At 41.6% G+C, this 18073-nt stretch overlaps 1 protein-coding gene across 7 annotated transcripts in view; it reads left to right on the top strand.

The window, feature by feature from the left end:
* LOC110505310 (unconventional myosin-VI) overlaps positions 1-18073 on the top strand; it is a 98926-nt gene that overhangs the window by 37347 nt on the left and 43506 nt on the right. For all 7 annotated transcript variants that reach the window (XR_005039460.1, XM_036962303.1, XM_036962305.1 and 4 more), the window contains exons 7-11: positions 2490-2545; positions 2647-2744; positions 2876-3040; positions 9900-9980; positions 16655-16835. Coding sequence is in view for 6 of the 7 variants with exons in the window: in XM_036962303.1 (XP_036818198.1) it covers positions 2490-2545; positions 2647-2744; positions 2876-3040; positions 9900-9980; positions 16655-16835 (581 nt within the window). In the remaining variant the exon portion in view is untranslated. The remainder of the gene's footprint in view (positions 1-2489; positions 2546-2646; positions 2745-2875; positions 3041-9899; positions 9981-16654; positions 16836-18073) is intronic.

Genomic DNA, 18073 nt, shown 5'->3' with positions numbered 1-18073 from the left:
ATGATCTTGTTAGTTACTACAGACAACCTTTTAAAATATTAAAGATAGACTGAGCGAGATAACATTTCACGGCGAAAACAATGGGTCAATTTCCGCAACAATTAAGAGTGTTGTAGCGCGAGACTAAACTTCTCAGCTGTTTTGGCCCTGTAGCTATCACGTTGAAGCAGTATGAAGCGCACCCTTGCATGTGCACAGTAACTCTGTGTGACTCTGGGTCTCAAAAGGCTGTTATTAGTGATTTTTAACAGTCTTCTGTTATGCTGTGAGCTGTTCCACACGACAACCAGTTGAGAGCTGTGCACTCTTGCCCAACAGATTTTCCGCTCAAAATAGGCAATGTGTACTGTGCGTTCGTGATAAATAATCTACAGACCTAATAGCTTTAGGAATTTCTTTATTTGTTTTATCAATTATTATATAGCCTAAATTGAAAATAGCATTATTACAATATTTGTATCACTGGCACAAGTGGGCCACTGACGTGGATGATTGACAGATCCAGAGGGTTTCCTCAACCCCCCTGGGCCAGCGGGTAGCCCTGTATGTCGAGCCCTGATGTTGTGTAATGACGTTGGTCGTCAGTGTATAAGCCATGTTTTCTGTAATTTCACTGATCTAAAAGTAGGGCTGTCAAACAATATACAGTGCCTTGCGAAAGTATTCGGCCCCCTTGAACTTTGCGACCTTTTGCCACATTTCAAGCTTCAAACATAAAGATATAAAACTGTATTTTTTTGTGAAGAATCAACAACAAGTGGGACACAATCATGAAGTGGAACGACATTTATTGGATATTTCAAACTTTTTTAACAAATCAAAAACTGAAAAATTGGACGTGCAAAATTATTCATCCCCTTTACTTTCAGTGCAGCAAACTCTCTCCAGAAGTTCAGTGAGGATCTCTGAATGATCCAATGTTGACCTAAATGACTAATGGTGATAAATACAATCCACCTGTGTGTAATCAAGTCTCCGTATAAATGCACCTGCACTGTGATAGTCTCAGAGGTCCGTTAAAAGCGCAGAGAGCATCATGAAGAACAAGGAACACACCAGGCAGGTCCGAGATACTGTTGTGAAGAAGTTTAAAGCCGGATTTGGATACAAAAAGATTTCCCAAGCTTTAAACATCCCAAGGAGCACTGTGCAAGCGATAATATTGAAATGGAAGGAGTATCAGACCACTGCAAATCTACCAAGACCTGGCCGTCCCTCTAAACTTTCAGCTCATACAAGGAGAAGACTGATCAGAGATGCAGCCAAGAGGCCCATGATCACTCTGGATGAACTGCAGAGATCTACAGCTGAGGTGGGAGACTCTGTCCATAGGACAACAATCAGTCGTATATTGCACAAATCTGGCCTTTATGGAAGAGTGGCAAGAAGAAAGCCATTTCTTAAAGATATCCATAAAAAGTGTTGTTTAAAGTTTGCCACAAGCCACCTGGGAGACACACCAAACATGTGGAAGAAGGTGCTCTGGTCAGATGAAACCAAAATTGAACTTTTTGGCAACAATGCAAAACGTAATGTTTGGCGTAAAAGCAACACAGTTGAACACACCATCCCCACTGTCAAACATGGTGGTGGCAGCATCATGGTTTGGGCCTGCTTTTCTTCAGCAGGGACAGAGAAGATGGTTAAAATTGATGGGAAGATGGATGGAGCCAAATACAGGACCATTCTGGAAGAAAACCTGATGGAGTCTGCAAAAGACCTGAGACTGGGACGGAGATTTGTCTTCCAACAAGACAATGATCCAAAACATAAAGCAAAATCTACAATGGAATGGTTCAAAAATAAACATATCCAGGTGTTAGAATGGCCAAGTCAAAGTCCAGACCTGAATCCAATCGAGAATCTGTGGAAAGAACTGAAAACTGCTGTTCACAAATGCTCTCCATCCAACCTCACTGAGCTCGAGCTGTTTTGCAAGGAGGAATGGGAAAAAATGTCAGTCTCTCGATGTGCAAAACTGATAAAGACATACCCCAAGCGACTTACAGCTGTAATCGCAGCAAAAGGTGGCGCTACAAAGTATTAACTTAAGGGGGCTGAATAATTTTGCACGCCCAATTTTTCAGTTTTTGATTTGTTAAAAAAGTTTGAAATATCCAATAAATGTCGTTCGACTTCATGATTGTGTCCCACTTGTTGTTGATTCTTCACAAAAAAATACAGTTTTATATCTTTATGTTTGAAGCCTGAAATGTGGCAAAAACTCGCAAAGTTCAAGGGGGCCGAATACTTTCGCAAGGCACTGTATATATATTTTTTATGGAGTGTTTTTAAAAAAAATGTTTTTAGCTGTATAGATGATGTATTTTGGATGTTTTCAGTGTATTTTGAACGCTTTCAGACAATGCGATAAATCATGGTGAAAAAATGTGTCCACTCAAATTACAAAAAGTTAACTTGAGTTGATAGCCCTAGTCCAAAGATTAACGTCATATACTGTAGCATCATTGCTATTCTTCATCCTATAGATATTTAACAACATCATACGGAACGGGTCAAGATATTGATGAGAGAATTGTTCAAGGTAGGATTTAACAAATAACTTCACCAATAACTTCCAAATCGTACTTTGGCCATCCAAAGTAGAAGAGATCCCAATACTTATTTTGTGCCTGTACATTTCAGCAAACCCCCTGCTTGAGGCCTTTGGAAACGCCAAGACAGTCAGAAATAACAACAGCAGTCGGTTTGGGAAATTTGTGGAAATCCACTTCAATGAAAAGGTTAGACATCATTTTCTGTGGCTAATACATTTTCAAATAATGCATATTTTGGTCAATTTCATTGTTGCTTCATTGGCCCACATTGTGTGTGTGTGTGTGTGTGTGTGTGTGTGTGTGTGTGTGTGTGACAGAGTAAAGTGGTGGGTGGCTTCGTGTCTCACTACCTGCTGGAGAAGTCAAGGATTTGCATGCAGAGTAAAGAGGAGAGGAACTACCACATCTTCTACAGGCTATGTGCCGGAGCATCTGAGGACATCAGACAGAGGCTGCACCTTGACTCCCCTGACAGCTTCAGGGTCAGTGGTACACACACACACACTATGCATACACAAGCGGGCATACTGCACAATCTATAGGGTGACCTGTGTATTACTGTGGAGTGTAACTAGAGAGCATCTTTCGATACCAGGTTGGGTGGATGGAAGGATGAGTCCTTTCAAAGAATGCTGCAAATAGCACTCGCGTGTGAACTCCCTGTTCCCCATGCCTGACTGGGTTCTTTGCGAGAGAGATATTCTGTGTCCCTCTCCCTACCTAATGAAGTAACAAACATCTTCCAGGCAAATTCTTCCACCATGATGCAAATTGTGTCAATTGGAAAATTCTATTGTATCTTTGGTGAAAATGTTCCAGTGTGTTCTGTTTTAGTCTGACATTTTCCACCAACATTTTTCCCTTTTGACATAATCTTGCTGCCAAGTGGTGTGAAAGTAGTTATAGACAACGATGAAGCTTTCGATTATGTCCACAACTGAACCAGATATAGGCATATCTCTGTTCATAAATGTAAATCTGTTCTCTATATGACCACTAGATGTCATGTGTGTTATATATAATATACAAAGCCTCTAATTTATATTGTGGAGAGATTCTGCACACCTACTTACCATTTGTTTTTCATTTCTCAGTTTCAGCTGTGCCCCCAGTAAAACTAAGCTCACCTTTGTGAACTTGGGATTTGTAATGTAATTATAATTACGATCAGTGTTCTAGAACCAACACCCACACTAAAGGTGTTAGGGGATTGCCTAAATTAGTTGGTTCATTTCACCTGCGCTCTAAATAACTCTATAATAACACTAATATAATAATATACCATTTAGCCGACTCTTTTATCCAAATCGACTTAGTCATGAGTACATACATTTTATTTAAATATATTTAACCCTTTACACTCATACCCGTATACGGGTTGAAAATGGCAGATTTGATAAGCGCCTAAATTGGAACACAGTGGCTGTACAGTAATGTGCTATACAGGACGTCAGAGCTCAGGGTCTCCGCTTGACAGCTCTGTATGGGTTTTGACTGACAGCCGTTCTGAACTTGAGCACCGCGTGTGACAAGAAGTTGCCCCCACATCCCTCCCGCTAATTGGGAAACTTCTGCAAATGCTTTGTTGTCTGAGTGAGGGAAATACTGTAAGTTACGAGGACTATGTATTTTGAAAGACGACGTGATGATTATAATAATTAGAACTTTGATGTTATACAAGCAAGCCAAGCACCTGTGAGTCCAAATGTGCACTTCATATTTCCATATCGTAAAACTCACATAGTATACAGTGTCAACATTTATGATCGATATGTTTGATGTACAGTTACAAGATGACATGGCATAATACCCTGGGTTGTCCTAAACAGAATGAGCCTTGGTTTGTTGTATTGTGAAGAAAATTGGCAACGGACCACACATCTGAATGCACTCCATTCTATGCGCACAAAAGCTACAATCTGTTTCTCGGAATTACCTTTTGAAAGCCTTGTATTTTATAATTTAGCTAGTCGTGTTGGCAACAGAACAAATTTTCAAATTATGTCCACCTGACCCAGATTATGATTAATAATGGACTGTTTTTGGATGGCGTAAACAGCCAGAATAATTGTGTAAAGGCAGGGATGCGGTTCTGTGGTCCAAACAAAACATCTACAAGTGTGCTCTCTCTAGTTCGTCAACGGCACAGTTCGGGGAGCTGAAAAAAAGCACCTTATAGTTTAAGACTCTTTCTTTGAGTCAGAAAAGGGCATTAGAATTACTTAGGAACTGGCACACTTTGGAGACAGTGTGTGGCCACTTTTAAACACCAGTTAGACCTCAATACAAACCTTGTAATATTTTTGTATTATGTTGCACCTACCCAAAATTTCCCAAGAACATTCTTATCGTGTTACTGAATGTATCCAGGTTATTTTCAGATTTTGTTATCAACAAATGCGGCTTAAAGTGTAGACAATTTCGACTGCACATAAAATCAAGAGTGTAATGTTTGGATTCAGTCTTGTTTCAGATGAACTGTTGTCCTCACCTTTAGTCAAATAATTTCCCCATAATCTCCAAACTGTTCCCTTTTAATTACCACGATGGTTATGCATATTCTTTCGATATTTCTTCTGTAAGAAATTTAGCCCTATCCGTATAGGCCAAGGGGGTTAAACGGAATGTTATTAAGACCAAGGCCTGATTTTCAAGGGAGCCCTGCACACAGTCATACAAATTCACAATATTTACAATTCTAACGCAATCAAAACATAGTATGTATAAGCAATTTAAAAGAAGTTACTTACAAAACACATTGGATTGGATGGTTGGATGTCGATCCAGAGCATCCCAAACATGCTCAGTGGGTGACATGTCTAGGTGAGTATGCAGGCCATGGAAGAACTTGGCCATTTTCAGCTTCCAGGAATTGTGTACAGATCCTTGCGACATGACCATGCATTTTCATGCTGAAACCTGATGGCGGCGGATGAATGGCACAACAATGGGCCTCAGGATCTCATCACGGTATCTTTGTGTATTCAAATTGCCATCTGTCGCTTATGCCTGCCCATACCATAACCCCACTGCCCACCATAGTGCCCTATGTTCACAATGTTGACATCAGCAAACCGCTGGCCCACAGGTGCTGTATGCCATCTGCCCAGTACAAACCAGGATTCATCCATGAAGAGCACACTTCTCCAGTGTGCCAGTGACTATTAAAGGTGAGCATTTGCACACTGATGTCGGTTACGACGCCAAACTGCAGTCCGGTCAAGCTCCCTCAACTTAAGACATCTGTGGTATTGTGTTGAGACAACTCCTTTACAGTGGTGCCTAGTGACTTGGATCTACAGTTGCGCTCAGCTCAACACTGGGATAGCTTTTGAGTAAGTTTGAGGGGACATTGTAACACATGGTAATGTGTGAAACTTACTGCTCAGCCTGAAGTGCCCCCCACTTGCACCAGCAAATAACAAACTTTTCATGTTGCAGTGACTAGTAAGACCTAGACACCTAATAGTCACAATGAACAGAGTAGGAAGTCACCTGTCAAAATATATATCTGAAACAGTGTTCCATCATGGCAGCAGAGCCATAGTAGTTGAGGAAAAAATATGTGACAAAAAATGTAAATTTACCATTGACAACAAGTTAAATGCAGCCCTCAATAGAGGAGTCTGAACAGCAGACAGAGCTGACAGATACCTCGTTAAAATATAGGGAGGGGGGGAATACAGAGATAACACTAGAGTATGGAATCTAATTTCAATAAATCAGAGAAGAGAGTACATGTTATTTTAGCCTGTAAGCTTTATTAATTTGACCTCCTGGGGAGAAATCCACAGACACTTCTCTGAAGCCCCCCGAGCAAAGCTGTCTACGCACCTGCATTGGACAATTCTCTCTCTGTAATGATGCATACGGAAGCTGTTTTAGGAAGTCCCCTGCTGGTGACTTTCCATCTCAAAGTACTCTCAAACAGCTCAGCCAAAACCTGTAGTCAAGGGTTGATGAACCCTGGCTCTCTGGAACTTTCCTCAACCTGTTATGATTGGTTGACAAGGTCACAACTTGGGACTTTGACACTGTGTACAGTCTCTGTTACAATATGCCATGACAATTTTAATTGCCAAATATTTTAATAAAGTTACTGTTCATTAGTAGTAAAGGCTTACATTTAATGACCGCCATTTTTAGTAACACAGTATGTTTTCTACATGAACACAAAGTTCAAATGTCATATGTCTTTGCGTGTTTTGCCATTATCTGTTGTCATAATACATACCTTCTGAAAGAGGTCATGCCATCTCTTCTGCCTCGGAGCTGGCCTGTTGCCCGATCGGCAGGCCAAACCCCTGTGGTGGCAAATGTTCCCAAGCGGGACATCTACTCCTTTATGGGGCTTTTTAAACGTCTGAAACCAACATGATGAGTGTGTCACACTACTGCAAGAACAATTAGCAATACATAGTAAACCTAATGTAAACAAGGCTAATACAGTCAGCTCGCGAAATTTGTCAGTATTCAAGCAAGTAGGCCAATCAAGCATCATGGCAAATTAGTCAACTTAGGCTATATCAGGGAGGCTATATCATGGACTGATTGATTTTACATAGGTAATGTTAGCTATGGCTAGAGACGTTTATAACCATAGTTTGTCCCCTGGATATCAAAGCATTGACATCAAAGCATTATCTAACTTAGCTGGCATAATAATATAGCTACCTAGCTAGCTAGTCAAAAGAAAATGAGGTGACGCTAACTATGAAAGCTCCCCCATTTGAAAAATAATGGTCCTGTAACATTACCAAATGATAAACATGACCATACTGTAAGCTGTTTTCTAGATAGCTAATGAACTTAGCGAGCTGAATAGCATTTACTAAAACGGACTAACTTAACCTTGGTAACATTAGCAGATTGCATTATATTTTAGATATAACCAACTTTGATAGTTCTCACTAACCTATGAAAATGAATGCTAGAGCTACTTTACTTTACTTTACTGTACTTTACTGCTACTTTAACTTTACTGTACCATTACCATGCCAGCTAGCTAGCTTGCCACCAGCTAAGTTAAGCAACAACTATTGACAACTATTGGCCAGTAACCGAAAGATTGCCGGATGGACTCTCCGACCTGACAAGGTAAACGTCGGTCGTTCTGACCCTGAACAAGGCAGTTAACTCCCTGTTCCCTGGTAGGCCGTCATTGTAAATAAGAATTTGTTCTTAACTGACTTTCCTATTTGAATGAAGGTTCAATTAAAAAAAGTATAATAGTAAATATCACCATTGCAGTAGCTTTCATGTTTTTACCTTGTGGTATGAAAAGCTGATAGGAGAAGGTTAGTTGGCTGGCTAGCTAGCTACAGTTCTGTCTCGATCGTGTAGTGTCTGGACGTCTCTATTTTATTTCCAGGTGGTTGTCTGAGTCAACCAATAGTGTCGCACCCCTCCATCTTTCGAAAGATGGAAAGATGGAGGTGTGCGACGCTAGAGGCTGTGTCCTTCTTCCAAATAATGAGAAGTTATACATGACTGGCTTTTGAAACATGCACAGGGAGATGATTGGACATGGTTGGCAGCCTAATGTGAGTAAAATAGCACCATGTTCTACCAAGTGAGCTACAGGGGTACAACACCAATTATAGTTGTTCTTTTGGGTATTTTTCACGGTATGATTATAGCAGGTCTACACAGTGACAAGCACATCAACAGAAGCAATAAACTAAACTCAGCAAAAGAAGAAACGTCCTCTCACGGTCAACTGTGTTTATTTTCAGCAAACTTAACGTGTAAATATTTGTATGAACATAACAAGATTGAACAACTGAGACATATACTGAACAAGTTCCACAGACATGTGACTAACAGAAATGAAATAATGAATCCCTGAACAAAGGGGGGTCAAAATCAAAAGTAACAGTCAGTATCTGGTGTGGCCACCAGCTGCATTAAGTACTGCAGTGCATTTCCTCCTCATGGACTGCACCAGAGTTGCCAGTTTTTGCTGTGAGACGTTACCCCACTCTTCCACCAAGGCACCTGCAAGTTCACTGACATTTCTGGGGGGAATGGCCCTAGCCCTCACCCTCTGATCCAGCAGATCCCAGACGTGCTCAATGGGATTGAGATCCGGGCTCTTCGCTGGCCATGGCAGAACACTGACATTCCTGTCTTGCAGGAAATCACACACAGAACAAGCAGTATGTCTGGTGGCGTTGTCATGCTGGAGGGTCATGTCAGGATGAGCCTGCAGGAAGGGTACCACATGAGGGAGGAGGATGTCTTCCCTGTAACGCACAGCGTTGAGATTGCCTGCAATGACAAGAAGCTCAGTCCGATGATGCTGTGACACACCGCCCTAGACCATGACAGACCCTCCAACTCCAAATCGATCCCGCTCGAGGGTACAGGCCTCGGTGTAATGCTCATTCCTTCAACGATAAACGTGAATCCGACCATCACCCCTGGTGAGAAAAAACTGTAACTCGTTAGTGAAGACACCTTGTTTCCAGGCCTGTCTGGTCCTGCGACGGTGGGTTTGTGCCCATAGGCGACGTTGTTGCCGGTGATGCCTTACAACAGGCCTACAAGCCCTCAGTCCAGCCTCTCTCAGCCTATTGCGGACAGTCTGAGCACTGATGGAGGGATTGTGCATTCCTGATGTAACCTGGGCAGTTGTTGTTGCCATCCTGTACCTGTCCCGCAGGTGTGCTGTTCGGATGTACCGATCCTGTGCAGGTGTTGTTACACGTGGTCCGTCCTGTCTCCCTGTAGCGCTGTCTTAGGCGTCTCACAGTTCGGACATTGCAATTTATTGCCCTGGCCACATCTGCAGTCCTCATGCCGCCTCGCAGCATGCCTAAGGCATGTTCATGCAGATGAGCAGGGACCCTGGGCATCTTTCTTTTGGTGTTTTCCAGAGTCAGTAGAAAGGCCTCTTTTAGTGTCCTAAGTTTTCATAACTGTGACCTTTAATTGCCTACCGTCTGTAAGCTGTTAGTGTCGACCGTTCCACAGGTGCATGTTCATTAATTATTTATGGTTCATTGAACACGCTTGGGAAACAGTGTTTAAACCCTTTACAATGAAGATCTATCAAGCTATTTGGATTTTTATGAATTATCTTTGAAAGACAGGGTCCTACAAAAGGGCCGTTTCTTTTTTTACTGAGTTTACAATGAAATTAAAGCGAAGTGAACTGTGAAGCCACGTTTGGATATTAGATAGTTCATCTTTGAACATGACAAAAACAATGCCACCATTCTTGCATGCATTGTTACCCTACAACATAATAATAAATATACTGGCTTATAGGTTGTGTCTACAGATGTGTCATTTCTGGAATGCTAATTGTTTGTGTATGCTCTCCTTTGTCCCTCATAGTATTTGAATCGAGGATGCACGAGATACTTTGCCAGCAAGGACACAGACAAACAGATCATGCAGAATCGCAAGAGTCCTGAGGTACTGTACCTTTCAGCGTATTGTCTTCCACCTCTCTTCAATGTAGAAAATAAATAACCCTGGAACTTTGACTGGTACTAATATACTAATATGTGTATATATATATATATATGCCCTATATTTTTCTTTAATTTGTACTTTTACTCCTTTTTCGTGATATCCAATTGGTAGTTGCAGTCTTGTCCCATCGCTGCAACTCCCGTACGGACTTGGGAGAGGCGAAGGTCGAGAGCTATGCGTCCTCTGAAACATGGCCCTGCCAAGCCGCACTGTTTATTGACACACTGCTCACTTTACCCGGAAGCCAGCCGCACCAATGTGCCGGAGGAAACACCGTACAACTGGCGACCGAAGTCAGCATGCATGTGCCCGGCCCACCACAGGAGTTGCTAGTGCGCGATGGGACAAGGACATCCCGGCCGGGCCAAACCCTCCCCTAACCCGGACAACACTGGGTCTCCCTGTTGCGGCCAGCTGTAACAGCTTGGGATAGCTGTAACAGCTTGGGATAGAACCCAGGTCTGTAGTTACGCTTCTGGCACTAAGATGCAGTGCATTAGACCGATGCACCACTCGGGTGGCTCTAAGACAAGATTTTTTTTAATGGAAAAACTGGTTTACTCTAGTAAAAGGAAGATAAACTGCACTGATTCCAGCAACAAAAAAATGTGCCTAGGCTCTGAAGACTGAGCTGCCTCATGCTAGCCAGCTGGAAAACAACAACATAGTTAAATACCAATACATTGAAAATGTGTCCTATGTTTTTGTCGATTGTAGGACTGTAGCCACCGAATTCTACATTCGTAAAAGGCTAATATCGGCCGATAACATCAGTCACCCAATAAATCGGTCGGGATTTAGTCATGGTATCGATATTAGTATTTTTGAGGCATCATTTCCAAATCAACCCAAAAGTAGTGTTGTCTGTACGATACCAGATTTTCCTTGGCAATTCGTTTTTATCTTGAAGCAGACTAAAATCTATGGTCCTTTTTAAAACCTACTTTTGTAAAATATTGTGTTCTATAGGTTGCAAAATAAACAAATGACTCTGGGTGACAAGGCTGTTTTTCCAACATTAGGACTGTTTTCTTCAAGATATGTATGTATATGTATTTTTTTGGCTTCCTTGCGAAAGTATCTAAAATGTATTGTGTCACTTATAGATGATTAGAACATACCAGTGTCTACATATATGAAAATGGAGCGTGGTTAACAAGATAAGAAGAAAGTTCCTGAAATATGCTTCTCTGTGTGATCACAGGGTAGGATTAAAGGAAGAAAAACACAGATTTTCAAAACTTGCAACAAGTTTCTAGCCAGAGAGAGGTCACCGCTAATCCCCACGTCACCGCTAATCTCATAGTATTTCAAAATCACTGTTTTAAATTTTTTTAATTTTTTTAATATTAATCGGGTATAACTTTCTTTGTAAAAATGCGCCATTTTCACATACAGTGCATTTGGAAAGTATTCAGACCCCTTGACTTTTTCCACATTTTGTTACGTTACAGCCTTCTAAAATTTATTTAAATTGGTGTTTTTCACCCTCAAATCTACTCGCAATGCTCCATAATGACAAAGCAAAAACTGGTTTTTAGAAATCATATTTACACAAGTATTCAGACCCTTTACTTAGTATTTTGTTGAAGCACCCTTGGCAGCGATTACAGCCTTGTCTTCTTGGGTATGACGCTACAAGCTTTGCACACCTGTATTTGGGGAGTTTCTCCCATTCTTCTCTGCAGATCTTCTTAAGCTCTGTAATGTTGAATGGGGAGTGTCGCTGCCCAGCTATTTCAGCTATTTGCCCCAGTCTGAGGTACTGAGAGCTCTGAAGCAGGTTTTCTTCAAGGATCTCTTTGGACTTCCACCAATTGGAGTAAACTAATAAACAATAACACTTAGGCTTCTACCTTCTTTTTATACATCTTATACACATTTTACAGACACAATCTATTTTACAATAGTTATATTTTGTTTATTTTTAAGTTCTTCCTCTATTTCTGATTTTTGTTTTCTATTTGTAACTGTGCTATTTCACAGAACTTCTGTACCTACAGTGCCTTGCGAAAGTGTTCGGCCCCCTTGAACTTTGCGACCTTTTGCCACATTTCAGGCTTCAAACATAAAGATATAAAACTGTATTTTTTTGTGAAGAATCAACAACAAGTGGGACACAATCATGAAGTGGAACGACATTTATTGGATATTTCAAACTTTTTTAACAAATCAAAAACTGAAAAATTGGGCGTGCAAAATTATTCAGCCCCTTTACTTTCAGTGCAGCAAACAGCAAATACAATCCACCTGTGTGTAATCAAGTCTCCGTATAAATGCACCTGCACTGTGATAGTCTCAGAGGTCCGTTAAAAGCGCAGAGAGCATCATGAAGAACAAGGAACACACCAGGCAGGTCCGAGATACTGTTGTGAAGAAGTTTAAAGCCTGATTTGGATACAAAAAGATTTCCCAAGCTTTAAACATCCCAAGGAGCACTGTGCAAGCGATAATATTGAAATGGAAGGAGTATCAGACCACTGCAAATCTACCAAGACCTGGCCGTCCCTCTAAACTTTCATCTCATACAAGGAGAAGACTGATCAGAGATGCAGCCAAGAGGCCCATGATCACTCTGGATGAACTGCAGAGATCTACAGCTGAGGTGGGAGACTCTGTCCATAGGACAACAATCAGTCGTATATTGCACAAATCTGGCCTTTATGGAAGAGTGGCAAGAAGAAAGCCATTTCTTAAAGATATCCATAAAAAGTGTTGTTTAAAGTGTGCCACAAGCCACCTGGGAGACACACCAAACATGTGGAAGAAGGTGCTCTGGTCAGATGAAACCAAAATTGAACTTTTTGGCAACAATGCAAAACGTTATGTTTGGCGTAAAAGCAACACAGCTGAACACACCATCCCCACTGTCAAACATGGTGGTGGCAGCATCATGGTTTGGGCCTGCTTTTCTTCAGCAGGGACAGGGAAGATGGTTAAAATTGATGGGAAGATGGATGGAGCCAAATACAGGATCATTATGGAAGAAAACCTGATGGAGTCTGCAAAAGACCTGAGACTGGGACGGAGATTTGTCTTCCAACAAGACAATGATCCAAAACATAAAGCAAAATCTACAATGGAATGGTTCAAAAATAAACATATCCAGGTGTTAGAATGGCCAAGTCAAAGTCCAGACCTGAATCCAATCGAGAATCTGTGGAAAGAACTGAAAACTGCTGTTCACAAATGCTCTCCATCCAACCTCACTGAGCTCGAGCTGTTTTGCAAGGAGAAATGGGAAAAAATGTCAGTCTCTCGATGTGCAAAACTGATAGAGACATACCCCAAGCGACTTACAGCTGTAATCGCAGCAAAAGGTGGCGCTACAAAGCATTAACTTAAGGGGGCTGAATAATTTTGCACGCCCAATTTTTCAGTTTTTGATTTGTTAAAAAAGTTTGAAATATCCAATAAATGTCGTTCCACTTCATGATTGTGTCCCACTTGTTGTTGATTCTTCACAAAAAAATACAGTTTTATATCTTTATGTTTGAAGCCTGAAATGTGGCAAAAGGTCGCAAAGTTCAAGGGGGCCGAATACTTTCGCAAGGCACTGTATATACATTTTACAGACCCCGTATGTTTTACATTGGTTACCTTGTTATTAGTCTCACCCTTCAGCTCCATTCAACCCCTCCCATCTATCTCTTAACCAACCATTTTGGATTTCTATTTGCCATATATTTTTTAACTGAGCTGAGCTTCACAAAAGTACTGAATCTTTCTATTCTCATAGCTTCTACAGATTGTAAATTGAAGATAAACATTTTTGCAAAAAATGACTATGGCTTTTCAAATCACCCAGTATTGCTATCTGCAGTGTTAGTTCTAGGCATATGTTGCAATTCTTCAGCTATTCCTGGACCGGTCACCAAAAACAAGCTACATTTGCTCCATTCATCTTTCCCTCGATGACTAGGGAACTAGTCATCGACTAGTCTCACCGTCCCTGTCGCTCAAAAACGTCCCCACAGCATCACCGTAGGGATGGTGGTAGGTTTCCCCCAGACTTAATGCTTGGCATTCAGGGAATCATCAGACCAGAGAATCTTGTTTCTCATGGTCTGAGAGTCCTTTAGGTGCATTTTGGCAAACACCAAGTGGGCTATCATGTGCCTTTTACCGAGGAGTGGCTTTCATCTGGCCACTCTACCATAAATGCCTGATTGGTGGAGTCCCTCTGGAAGGTTCTCCCATCTCCACAGAGGAACTATGGAGCTCTTTTAGAGTTACCATCGGGTTTTTTGGTCACCTCTCTGACCAAGGCCCTTCTCCCCCGATTGCTCAGTTTGGCCGGGCTCTAGAAAGAGTCTTGGTGATGATGGAGGACACTGTGTTCTTGGGAACCTTCAATGCTGCTGAAATGTTTTGGTACCGTTCCCCAGATCTGTGCCTCAACACAATCCTGTCTCGGAGTTCTACGGACGATTCCCTCAACCTCAGCTTGGTTTTTGCTCTGACATGCACTGTCAACTGTGTGACCTTATATAGACAGGTGTGTGCCTTTCCAAATCATGTCCAATCAGTTGAATTGACCACAGGTGGACTCCAATCATGTTGTAGAAACATCTCAAGGATGATCAATGGAAACAGGATGCACCTGAGCTCAATTTCGAGTCTCATAGCAAAGGGTCTGAAGGCTTATGTAAATAATGTATTTCAGTTTTCCAATATTTTATACATTTGCTTAAAAATGTTTGCTTAGTCGTTATGGGGAATTGTGTTTAGATTGATGAGGGGGAAAAATTATTTAATCAATTTTTGAATAATGTGGGAAAAGTCAAGGGGTCTGAATACTTTCTGAATGTACTGTATGTAGACACTGGTATCGTACTGGATATGATGAAAATAAGGTTAAAAAGTGGTGGAATTGCCCTTCAAGACTAGTTAAAAGTTATGTACTAGATATTCATAACAGTATATTTCCCAAATATTCAAATATCCTAAGAAGTTGTTGGCACTTTCAAAAAGAACAAGAATGAAAGTCTTATTCTATAGGCCTAGGCATCTTCTCAATCATATCTTTATGAGAGATTGAACAAACAATATTAAGATAGGAGGATGCAAATAAAGCCGTTATTATCTAGTTCTGAAGACTGTCTAGACTTTTCTTCTATCTAGCCCTTGATTTATAGCCTAACTTTCTGCGGCAAGACAGCCCGTTCATCAGTTGACTGTCACTTTGCGCCGTCATGTGTGTGCCACATTGACACAGACAGACACACACAAACCTCTTCCATGCTGAAGCTTCACCAGAAAGAAATATTAAAAAAGGTTTGCTTGCACTTAGCCTCTGCCCAGGCTTTCAACATTATCTTTCGTCATGATTCGCCCAGTTGTTAGCATGCAATTTCGCACTATAGGCCTACGGTGGTTTTTAACAGAGTTTAAAAACACTCACATTATTACACTTTTTGGGTTTGGCCAATAGGGAGCAATACCATCATATATCATGAGGTTTTATGAGTACATAATCACAATAGGACAAAAGTTGACATCGCCCAACCTTAGATATAGGGTATAGGAAGTATTCATGCCAAACTGTATCAAGGATTGTCTTTCAAAATAAATAACTTCCAGTGCTTTGGCTTAGGTGAAAGTCTGGCGAATCTGTTGTAGGCTATGTGTGAATTGTTACATTCAGACAAATTTAAACAGGCCAATGTATTTACTATTTTAACAAATGAACCAAATGTACCTTTTCACAGCTTCCATGCAGTGTGTTGAGAGAGCAATGATCTCATGACAGTTGCGGTGTAACTAATAAAGCTTGCACGTCTCTTTGCCCTGCCCCGGGTCTATGTAATGCAGGATGATGAGGTGATGATGCTTTCCTTAGAAGACCCTCTTTTGTTTTGCTCACTATGTAAACTCCATGCTTGAGATTGTAGTGCAAACAGGAGCTATGCAGAGCATGCTTCTTTATCATTGTGCATGGGATTTGTCTTTATCCAGCTTCTGTCAGGCTCAGAATGTCACAGTGTGGTGAATTATCCGTCTAAGGAGATACTGTTACAGACACATACTTATGACTGGTCAGGGGGAAATCCAACAATCAAAATCTCACAGAAGTGAAGTAGTGTTGGAACAACATCACACTGTGACATTCGCTTTAGTGTGCCTCTGCTTTTAAGTCTGCCAACCTTCATTCAAACCAGAAACCACAAATCCACTGTACGTATCTATGCTTCTGCTTTTATCTGTCAGTGGTGGATTTCTAATTTCTGATATTAGGGGTGAGACGTAGCATTTGACGCTAGGTCAGTCAAGGCTACTGTAGCACGGCAGTCTTGTTCATACTGTAGGAAGGTAGGATGTGTGTGTGTGTGTGTGTGATGGCTCTCACATGAAAAATGACAGCCTACAAGGGAGGCCAGGAGTCTTTCCTAGTCGGGTCACACAATAGCACTGGAAAGACTCTTGACTTTAGCTAGCACAGGGCCTGTATTCACAAAGATTGCTGATCTAGGATCAGGTCACCCTGTCCATAATCGTATTCAGTATAATCTAAAAGGCGAAACTGATCCTAGTTCAGCACTCTTACTTTGAGACTCTCTGTGAATACGGGCCTAGGTGTAGTATCCTGACTCTCCTGTCTCTCCGTCCTCCAGCATGTGAAGCTGGGCGCCCTGAAGGACCCTCTGTTGGACGACCAGGGAGACTTCAACAGGATGTGCGGGGCCATGAAGAAGATTGGCCTGGACGACACGGAGAAGCTGGACCTGTTCAGGGTTGTGGCCGGGGTGCTGCACCTGGGTAACATTGACTTTGAGGAAACCGGGAGTACATCGGGTAAATCAAGTTACATACCTAACATATCTCTCTTAGTGTAGCTCTCTGGAGTATTAGAATGTACACATACTTACGCAGATACGTGTGTGTGTGTGTGTGTGTGTGCAAGCACTCATCTGCATACGCTCAATGGGGCTTATTGGTCCTTTTATTGTTCTGACGGCATTGAATCCCTTCTATAATGTGGCAGGAGGTCTACCCCCCACCCCTGGCTGACACATTATTCTCTGTCGGGTCTCACTGTCCCACTTTTGAAGTACACCCATTGAAAAGGACATGCTCTGAATCCACTCGCCTACCAGCTGCACAAGAGTGATGCAATACATCTGTCGTATAAGAAAATTGATGATTCAAGCTTATCTTGAGATGGATGATGTAATCACCCCAAAACCAGTTCTTCAGATTACTGCACCTGTACATAGCCCATCTATAATTTAGCCCAAACAACTACCTCTCCCCCTACCCTATTTATTTATTTATCTCCTTTGCACCCCATTATTTCTATCTCTACTTTGCACATTCTTCCACTGCAAATCTACCCTTCCAGTGTTTTACTTGCTATATTGTGTTTGCTTTGCCACCATGGCCTCTTTTTTTTTGCCTTTACCTCCCTTATCTCACCTCATTTGCTCACATTCTATATAGACTTACTTTTCTACTGTATTATTGACTGTATGTTTGTTTTACTCCATGTGTAACTCTGTGTTGTTGTATGTGTCGAACTGCTTTGCTTTATCTTGGCCAGGTCGCAATTGTAAATGAGAACTTGTTCTCAACTTGCCTACCTGGTTAAATAAAGGTGAACTAAATAAAAAATAGATTGCTGCCTCGAGAGCAGATATTACCTGGAACGTCGCACGGTGCTCACTCTCTGTTGAAATGGTTACATGTTGACAGTTAATTTCCCTCTCAGACCATCTGTCTGTCTCTGCCCTTCAAAAGTACGTTACTACTTCACTGTCTGCGACAAAGACGGTACTTCTTCTGCAGAATGTGTGGCGTGGATTCCCAGTGTGGCTGTATTCAAGCATTTGGCAGGAGAAAGAAAGTACTAAAATCCATCCAAAATCCAATTGAGGAGGCATAATGGACGCTGCTCCATTTTCTTTTTGTGCGCACCAATAATTTGTTTGGGTGTGCGCGTGGTGCGTGCGCGTGTGTGTGCGTGTGTGTGTGTGTGTGTGTGTGTGTGTGTGTGTGTGTGTGTGTGTGTGTGTGTGTGTGTGTGTGTGTGTGTG

Source organism: Oncorhynchus mykiss, chromosome 25 (assembly GCF_013265735.2).
Source record: "Oncorhynchus mykiss isolate Arlee chromosome 25, USDA_OmykA_1.1, whole genome shotgun sequence".
NCBI lineage: Eukaryota > Metazoa > Chordata > Actinopteri > Salmoniformes > Salmonidae > Oncorhynchus > Oncorhynchus mykiss.
Note: the sequence above shows the minus strand (reverse complement) of the source record. Positions and strands in the feature narration are given on the sequence as shown.